The sequence below is a fragment of the Gopherus flavomarginatus genome, chromosome 24 (assembly GCF_025201925.1).
Source record: "Gopherus flavomarginatus isolate rGopFla2 chromosome 24, rGopFla2.mat.asm, whole genome shotgun sequence".
NCBI lineage: Eukaryota > Metazoa > Chordata > Testudines > Testudinidae > Gopherus > Gopherus flavomarginatus.
This window is the reverse complement of record NC_066640.1, coordinates 12,828,350-12,838,257: the sequence shown is the minus strand read 5'-3', so window position 1 is coordinate 12,838,257 and position 9,908 is coordinate 12,828,350. Positions and strand designations below refer to the sequence as shown.

Below are 9,908 nucleotides of genomic sequence, written 5' to 3'. Positions count from 1 at the left end.
TCAAGAAAAGAACCAAGGGTTTATTGGGAGCAGTTGTCAGCTTTCTGCTTTTCTAAACAAAATAACAACTGTACAAATAATAACCACAAGTTGCCCGCTCAGTTAAATAAATATTCCCATCACACACCTGGGTGGATCATTCTGGAGCACAGCAGAGTAACAGGAAAAGGTGTGACCTCAGACAGTGCTTTTAGCAACCCCGCAGCCCTGATCCACCTGCAAAATGTGCCACGTTTGTGGCTCTTAAGAGGTTAAATCCCAAAGTCTATCAAAAGAGAAACCTGCCTTGATTGCAAAGGGCTCACCCCTTCCATCAGCCAAGCTGGAACCCTGGAAACTGAGGAGGATGAATGACCAACACCCCCCGCCCCACACACGCCAGGCTTGGCTCCAAAGGGTACTTCTGCAGGAATATTAACAAGTACGATCAATCCTGCTAGGATGACGCGTTGAAGGTTGGGACTGCATCTGGCACAAACCTCAGTCCATACCAGGAAGACTTTCAATTCACTTGAGGGGTACCCTTTCCTCTTCTGTGAACTCAATCTCTTGTATAAGAGCAATCCCCACAGGAGTATTTTAAGCTGTAACAGCCCCTCTCTCTACTGGTGTGTGTGTGTGTCCAAACAATCTGAAAATGCCTTTAGCCCTTTCCTAATAGCTTGGGGTACATGCAGAGATTTGCCCATCCTGAGCAGATGACCCTTGGACACCACAGAGAGATCTTTCAAAGACATCTCGTAGCTAGTGTTGTCTGCTTTGGCATGATTTTAACCCCAACCCCTCAGCTAGGAGACAAACACCTCTCTCCGGACAGAGCCACCGAAGAGGACAGTGACAATCACGGATGGGGGACTTGGATGCCAGGAGGGCAGATGGGCCAAGAAGAGATTCTCCCTCTTACAAAGGGATCCCCAGAAGGTCAGAGAACTACAATCAAAAATGCCCAACAAGGCCCAGGGGTTAAATACTCATTTAAATCCCAACAGCCCCTGATTTTCTAACCCAGGTTATCTGACATTTAGATCTGACCATGCCCCCATTCACACGTATTCATTTAGGATGTGACACAAGCACTGAAGAACCCCAGTGCGCTCTAAAATTCACTTCCCACGAAGCCCTCCTCGCTAATGGGCTGTCTTAAACTCAGAGCAGCTGATGGATTTTCGCTTATATTCTATTCAATTCATTGCATTTGTCTAGCTCAAAGCCACATTACCCCAGACCACAATGAAATACGGTACAGAGGCAGGGTAAGAAGGGTCAGTCAGCGCGTCTGGGAACCAACAATCATATGGACACATGACAAACACAACTTCATCATGCCCCACAGTGTACTCAATTATTTGTCCCTTCATTAGGGTTGATTTTCTGATCAGATCTGTATTAGTGCAGGCTCCCTCTTTGTGGATCCGACTGCAGAAGCGGACCTGTGCCTGTAAAATAAGCTATTTTGAAACTGAAAGCTACACCAAAGTGGTACAGTTCACTTGGCCTTTAACAGAAGGTAAAAATCGGCTATCTGGTTGGAGAACACACCTTCTGCCCTGCCAAGGGGATGTTTCCATTACCTCTCTCTAACCACAGCACTATTCTCGAATTGACAAGCCTTTGGAGAAACCCAGCGTTTATGAGAGAGACAAAAAAGGAAGTGACATTTTCATAGCCACTCACATTCCCTGACCTTTCACCATTCTTTCTACTCTGGGCTAAAGCCAGTTATTGCTCCTTGTTACAAGGACCAGTTTTAAGTTTGGCCATTGTCTTGTTTTGTGTTGTAGGGTGCGTCTACTGGGGGGCCGAGGCACCGAACCTGGGTCACTTGATTCTGGCTTGCGGGGGGCGGGGCTAGAAATGGCAGTATAGACATTCCCGATACAAGAATCTGCAGGCTGAGCGCTGGCTAGAACAAGTTAAAACCTCGGCAGACCAAACATTATCCCAGGGGGCTGGATAGGATCCACGAGCACGTCTACATCACTTATCCCATGCTGGAAAGGAGCAGCCCTTCCTCTGCATGGTATTTGCACGCATGACATTCAGTTAGAGGAGCTGAACGACCCCTCGCCTGCCCCAGTCTGATGCTGTCCATGTAAATGGCTGCAAAGGCCCTTCTACCATCGGCTGCAACTGGGAGGATTTCAGCACGGTGCAGCGCCTGGGCTGGACCTTGCAGCTCCCCATCCATAAAGGCCAGCAGTCTGTCCTGTGATCTTGAGATGGGAATGTCAAGATGAAATAAAAGCCATGTTCCATGGTAGGAAATCTGCAGCACTGGCCGGGGGGAGACAGGACAGACGGGACATCGGAGGGGGAAGGGAGGGGACATGTGCGCACACACAAACACATGCCCAGAGCCACAGGGCAGCTTTCCTGTGTGTCTCAGCAGAGTACGCAATCTCGCCTGCACTCCTGAGCCAGGCACCCACTCAGCAGTAACAGGGTGGGGGATAGGTGCTGACAGAAGATGCTGCTACTTTCCCAGAGAAGGAAACATGGACTCTGGCTCTCTCCTCCGGATAAACTCTGCAGAGAGGGACACTTCACCCAGAAGTACCACTGAGTAAGCGCATGTTTCTGGGCCAGGAAATCTATCCCTGGTATGGACTGGGGTCCTGCAACTCACTGGAGCTTTGCTGGGATAAGCCTTGGCTATTGCTTCAGCTTGAGAGCATCCTTCAGGCTGTGGATCACTCACAGGGAGGCACTTCATCTCCTACCTTGCTCTGATTAACATTCAGCAAACAGGAGGTGCTCCAACAAGTGCTGGCAGGTGTGGGAGCTCCACTAAAAAGGAAGTCATTGCCCGTGGTTGTGGTCTGCCACAGGAGAAATGCAAACCTGGATACCACCTTGGGATTTTAGCTCCTCTGACGACAGAAGGGAGATCCAACTTTTCTGCACCTCGCTTCTCCAGGTCACGTCACCCCAAAATACACAGCCCCCGTCACAGTGTGCGCATAAGAGAATTGTCAGGCCTGTACATGTGATAGTCTATAGAGGCTGCCGGTCTCACACTGTAATATCAGCCCTGCCTAGCCACCTAAGGGTTGGAGGATGGGGGAAGATCCTGAATGTGGAAGTGGAGGAAAACAAAATGCTCTTGAACAAATGGGCAAGTGAAAACCCTGGGACTTAGACACCGCCCACGTCCACTGTCTGCGAGGGGCTCAAATCTGGCAGCCTACCTGCAAGATGAAGCCTGCGCAGGACAAAAGCGTCTGCAGACAGACGCAGACCACCTTTAGAGCAGCAGCAATACCCATCCCACCTCTGATTTACACAATGAACCACAGAAAACCAGCCCCCTTGCAAACTGCCCGTGGCCTCGCTTGTTTCACATTAACGCTCACATCAAACACGTTGGGATCCATTCTCACTGCACACGCAACCCTTTTTAGTGATAATACTCAGCACTTCCATAGCTGGGACATAACTGACTAATTCTCACAACACCCCCAAGAGGCAGGATAAATATCATCAGCCCCTTTTTACAGTGGGAGAAAGACCTACCCAAGGTCACTCGGGGCTTCTGTGGCCGAGTCAGAATTGAACTCAGAACTTCAAGACTCATCCCCCAGGTCTCAGCCACTCCAGTGGTGAAGACGATCCAAGATCCAAACCAAACTGATAAGATTCCCGGATACTAAGGTGGTGTGGGAGAGCAGGAAAGAATACAATCTATCCTATCTCATGGCATCAAAGACCCCCAAGTATACTCCCTACAGCCGTTGCGTAGTTTGCACATCTAACAATGTTTTTACACGCAGAAATAGCCAAGCCATTATGGACACTATGCCTGTCTCGCCATCAAAGCCCTGAAGAGGCCAGAATGAAGGGCGAGCGATAGAAGCAGCAGGATAGGCTGTGACTGCAGCGTTGGACTCAAACCTCCATGTGGTGGCTAGCTACAAGAGAGAAAACAGAGAGAAAGTTTGCAATGCCACCTGCCCGCAATTCTGTATTTGGGAACCAAATTGGCACATCAAGCCAAACTGTATTTTAATTTGCCCTTGCTAACTGGGGTCATCTGAGGCCTAAAATTAGCCCCTCCCCATTTCTTCCAAGTAAGATTAATTAACTCCGGTGTTCTGTAGCGATTAAAATATTGGTTGCCAGACACCATCAGTTGGTCCTCATCGGTCACTGTATGGGACAGATGTGCCGTTATAAGAGAGAAGCAAACACGTTAGCACAAAGACATGGCTTTGGGAGAGTCATTTCGGATCCGTCCAAGGGTGACCTCCCCCCCACAAACCAAAATCCACCTCAGACAATTGAAATGACCTAACTATGGATTCTAGAAATTGCAAACATTCATTTGTACAAAGTCAAGACCATGCAGCCAGAGCTCCCTGGATGCTTTGGAAAGGATTTTGGATTTTAATGTTAAAATTTTTCAAAGTGATCATTACCAAACTCCTAGAGATTCACGAGTGACTGTGCAATGAAGGGCCAGACAATGGTGATGGAACATGACACACGTGGGGGTAAAAAGGACTCTGGCCTATTTCTTTGATTAATCTCTCAGGAACAATACCGACCCAACGGACTTTTTGTGGGTTAACAGAAGCTCTGCCAGCAGAGGATCCTGGCCCAAATCACACCTAAAAGACATTTGTTGTATCCCAGAACAGTTGATATTTTTGGCAAGTAATAATACCAGCCAGGTTTCTACTCAAAACTAAACTGGTACAAGCAGCTTAGTGCTGTCTTACGATCCATTATCCCAGACTGCTTTCAGTTCGGTTTCTCCATTACTTTTCACCTCCTTGGAGCCCAGAGACAGATGGCAGGAGACACAGGATATAAAGGCAGGTAATCCTGTGCTGGGGGTGGGATCTCTAGATAAACAGCAGAATGCACAGCTGACAAGGGCCCTTTGGAGGCAACATTACAAACTAACTACTTCACCATGACCTCCAGCAATCTCTGCACCAACTCTCCAAAGCGCTGTTACAATGCCACATGAAACCTCTTTTTGGTCACTCCCCAATCTTATTTTCTGTGAACCCCTAGGGAACAATTCTCCCTTTGCCAGGTTGATGCGGAAACAGCCCCCAGATGGTGATGTTCCTCAGCGTCCCTGCTTGGCTGAAAAGGGGTCTTGTTCTCGGCACCATTTACAATGGGGAGGAGTCGGGGTTTACTGTCCATTGCTCCAGCCTTCACCACTTGAAAAGGATGAGCAAGGCCAAGGCCGTGTAGCCCAAGACGAGGAAGAGGACCTTCAGCAGGCGATCGTTCTTATCTTCCAGTTCCTTTGCCAGGATCTCAAAGAAGGTGACGAACAAGAAAGTTCCCGCGGCAATGCCCTGTAAGAGCACAGAAGCCACGCTGCTGGCCACGTTCTGGGCGCTCTCGATGCCCATGCCGATCCCAATGCCCAAAGGAATCATCAAACTCACCGTAAGTGCTAGCTTGGCGGCATCTTTCAGTGTTAATGAGATCTTGGCCATGCTGATGCCCAGCGCCACAGCCACCAGCGTCTCGTGGATGGCCACGCCCAGGAACAGACTCATGACTTTGTTTCCTTCCTCCTGGAGGCCCAGGGCCAGGCCCTCAAAGATGGAGTGGGCAGACAAGGCAAACACCAGGCTGAAGAGCCGCAAGGGGCTGGATTGGGAAAGCTCCTGGACATTCAAGCCGTGGCTGTGGGAGTGGTGGCTGTGCTCCTCGTAAAGCGTGTGCCCTCTGGAAGATGCTATGAAGGGGCTCTCATATTCTGAGTCACTCCCGACGTCTGAGCCGGCGTTGAAGGTCTCCAGGTCGATGAAGGAAGGCTTCTCCTTCCGAAAGGTCAGGATGAGCTGCTCCACAAAGACCGTCATAAAGAAGCCCACCAGCATGATGGTCTCGGCCAGGGGGTAGTCTGTGGTCACCTTCCCAAGTTTGAGAACTTCCTGAAGCTGGAACAAAGGAAAAGGAACCTGCAGTGAAACTGGCTGCATCATTCACCATAGAAAATGACCGGGGTGTGTGTGTGTGTGTGGAGAACTCCTCCCTAAACTTTAAAAGTTTTCAGTGTAAAGGCCAGAACCACAGCAGGCTCCCAACCACGGGCATTCGCTAGGGTACATCAGGCTTGTGTTACTGGGTCTCTAGGATCCTCCCCCTTCCTTTAAGGATCAGCCTCTTCCTGGGGTTCCCATGGTATCTGGTGTGCACTGTAATATGCAATGAAGCTGGGACTGCCTAAACTCATCATGATGAATACGGGGTTATGGGCAGCCCAAGCATGTGCCTTTGTAGGGCTGGGATTAGGAGAAGCCCCTATGTGGCCTACAGTTGAACTGGAGATATTGGGCACTAACTGGCAGAGCAGAGGGTTTAGTCTGATAATGTGGTAGCTTCCAGAACACCCTGGGAAACTCATGGCACCGTTATCACATTGAACAACATCTTCAAAGCAATATCATCTGCAAGCAGAGACTCTCCCAAATCCCCGCGTCAGAACAGAAGGGATTATCTGGACTCACTGCAGTTGCAAAATAAAACCCCAACGAGTTTGCCCACAGCTACCTTTTCTCGTACGGCGGGGAGCAAGGCGTTGAAGCAGGTGGCCAGGAAGACCCCTCCTCCGAATGAATTGCAGAGGGCAATGAGCTTTCTGGAGCGATGAGCTTTCTCATAATCCGCTTCTATTATCTTGACAGGCAGGAGGGACCCAAGCAGCATGAGGAAAAAGACCCCCAATAGACACAGAACTTTGACTGCTTTGATATTCATCTTGTCTCCCTGAAGAATGTCCCCTGCCAGGGACTCTGTGAAAAGTGAGTTTGGTGGTGTCCTTCGGATAACTACTTCAACTGTCACATCAGCATTTAAACTGCAAAAACAAGTTTCCAAAGAATCACGCTCCTGAGCTCGCTAGCTGTGGAAAGGAGCAAGACAAATTATATTTTCCTATGTAAATAAATAGTTATAAGAGCGCATTTCATCCCAAACTTGCATTTCAGTCTATATACAGGAATTACGTCACTCACCACTAAAATGCAGCCATCTCTAGAGCGGAGGGAACCAAACAGCTAGCACGCACAAATGGGGGTAAGGAGGTAAGCAGAGAAAAGGGAAATTTTCAAAGTTAGGACACAGGGCAAACTCATAATCCCATAACAAGCACCACCAGATCTTTCATACTGAATAGAGGCAGCCTCAGTTTTGAAAGCACCATCTGAGAGACCCAGTCACAGTAAAACACAGAGAATGTAGGTACCAATCCTGCAATCGGATCCACACAGGCAGAACTTTGCACCCACCAAAATCCAACTGCAGGATAAGGGCTTTAATTCAAGCCACTTTGGAAGAATATTACTTCACGTAGGGTATGGGTAACTTCTGTTATTCAAATTACTCTTTTACCATTTATGTGGTTTTCTTTTTAAATTTAACTTACCTGGGTCAGTTTCAGTTTCTTATGCCTGGAGTGCAATGTAGATATGGTTGGGCTGAAAATCCTGCTGCAATGTTTGGGCTGCCAATTCTGAAGGTGAACGGCAGAATTATTTAAAAAGCCTGTTTTAAATTAAATGAATAAACAATCCTGAAAGCATGTATTTTATTAGGTTTTGAAATATGATAATTTTTGTTTAGCAAAAACCTAAACCATCTGTAGTATGCTCCTTTAAAGGGAAGCCCTAGGCAGAAATTCAGTGTTTATTCTTTATTTTCTCATACAGAACAACAACAGAGTGGATGAGAGAACGAACAGATGGTAGCTTCACAGAAGACAAAGATGTAAAACTCAAGCTCCCTGAATCACTATAAACAATTTACTCTGAAACATAAAAGTTTCCCCCCCATATGGTATATGCAGCCAGGGTGCAATTTGTATTCCACAAAGCACTTTAAAAGAAGAAATGGGTTAAATTAAGATTAAATATTTTTTAAAGGTATACGATCAATGATGTTTCCCTTGAGATCTAGAAATTAGGCAGAAGCACAGCTAAGATTCGAGCCCACTTCCCTTAGCTATTACACTGAACTAAGTTACAGAGTCAAACCAATGGCATGTTGAGAGGTTCTTACTGCCGTGACTCAAAGGTAAAGAGTTCCATACGGCCGGGAGCACTCAGCAATCTGAACCACAATATATTTCACTCTAATGAACAAAGACAAAATGTTCATAGCCATACCGATGCTCAAACCAATGAGGGACATTGTAGATAATTGGATAACTGGTTACTGGACCAGCAAATGAGATTGAAAACAAAAAACCTTGGGGCTACAGATTTCCTTGAGGGGTGACAGTGTTTATGATCATCATCTCTGTGTACTGGTCTGGGTTATTCTATACTTTTGTTTATTAAAAAAATTTAAATGGTTGGGGGTCTGGTAAAAGGATATAGCGCCTTGCATCTGTAGGTTAACAGTTCCAATCCAACCCCAAGGCAGTAGTGAATTAAAGGGGTTACTGTCTGATGGCTGTCTGGTGGTGTGCGTGAAGTGAGTTGCTGGATTTCAGTCAGGTTTTCGGTGGAGAGGCATGCCCAGTCATGAAAAAATACCTTTGTCAACAAGTGGGCCAACCGGTTCCATTTTCAAACTTGGCAGAAAAGCCAAAGAGCGAACAGATTGAGAGAGAGAACTCTTCTATCATGTTTCCAAGGTGGTCTGTCCAGCTCAGGGCTTAGGTACATTGCCAGTAAGCTTGATCTGCCTGCACCTGATCTGTAGCTAGAGAGAACTTCATTTTCCAGAGCTGTCAATCCTGAAGAGAGTATCTTCCCCAATGCATGTGTATTAAAACATATGTTTGTCCAACTAAAGGTAACATATTCAATATTAGCTGTCTTGCCTGCACTGAACTAGCACAGTCTACAGAGGATTCTGAATATAGACTTCGATTGGAAACACCCTTAGTTTCTTTGGAGCAATGCCCAATCTTTTAAGAACAGCGTATTACTGCTCTGCAGAATGTTTTCCTTTGTGAGCCGCATGGTTCTAATAGCAGAAGGAAATTACCATTTTGTAGATAATTTCTTCCAGAACAAAAGTGTTGCATTATAACATTGTACCAGACCCAAAGACTGTTTTAATGCCCCCTCTCTCCGCCTGAAAAGGAGCATGAAAACTGGACTGGTGAATTGGAAAAATGGACAGTGACGAAACAAGTTTGCCATTGGTCAATGCTTTGATCTCCAGGACAAAGTCGATACGATGTTCTGATCATGCTATGCTGTCATACAAACGAGACCATGCTGGGTCCCTGAAAATATTTGGGAAGGTTGTTAATGCCTGTAACTCATATGACAGCCCTATCAGATTGGGCTGGGCACGGCAAATTTAGATTGAACAGCCGTCTGACAGAGGATGGTAGCTCCTGCGTTCTTAGGGACTCAGAAATGCTGACCCAAGACATGAGGGTTGGAACCCCAACTGCATTTTCTAGCTGCTGCTGCTAGTCCCTCATTTGGGGGGCTACTCGCCCCTAGCTTTCCTGCCTCCTCAGAGCAGAGTGCTGTTGGGTCACCGCACCATCACACTGCCCCCAGAGTGCGGCTGGACGCCAGCCCTGGGACGTGGGGGGAAATCCCACCCCGCCTCCCGGTCCCTGGTGCCAGGCTCCCCCAGCACCGTGACCACCCGCCCCCGGGGCCACCCCCAGCTCCTGGTCTCTGACTCCCAGGGCGCCTAGACCCTCTAATGACCCAGCCCCAGGCTTCCACCCAGGCCTTGGTCCCCCACGCCAGGCTCCCCCTCCCCCACCTGTCTGCCCCCCTCCATGTCTCCTCCCCCCCCGGGCCTTGGTCCCCCACGCCAGGCTCCCCCTCCCCCACCTGTCTGCCCCCCTCCATGTCTCCTCCCCCCCCGGGGCCTTGGTCCCCCACGCCAGGCTCCCCCTCCCCCACCTGATCTCCCCTCCCCCATGTCCCCACCTGACCTCCCCTCCCCCACCTGTCTGCCCC

General features: G+C 48.3%; 1 protein-coding gene across 4 annotated transcripts; it reads right to left on the bottom strand.

Annotated features, from left to right (window-relative positions):
* Positions 1-9,550, bottom strand: SLC39A3 (solute carrier family 39 member 3). 4 transcript variants are annotated; one of them, XM_050933930.1, is made up of 4 exons: positions 7,397-9,550; positions 6,987-7,028; positions 6,523-6,874; positions 1-5,909 (listed from the first exon to the last, which is right to left on the bottom strand). In XM_050933930.1, the coding sequence occupies exons 3-4, from the start codon at positions 6,727-6,729 to the stop codon at positions 5,169-5,171; spliced, it is 948 nt and encodes a 315-aa protein (XP_050789887.1). In that variant the 5' UTR covers positions 6,730-6,874; positions 6,987-7,028; positions 7,397-9,550; the 3' UTR covers positions 1-5,168. The 4 variants fall into 4 exon arrangements, with proteins under 4 accessions (XP_050789887.1, XP_050789888.1, XP_050789886.1 ...); XM_050933931.1 differs by lacking the exon at positions 6,987-7,028 and having other exon boundaries at positions 7,397-7,515; positions 8,508-9,550; XM_050933929.1 differs by lacking the exon at positions 6,987-7,028.
* Positions 9,551-9,908: the final 358 nt, after the last annotated feature.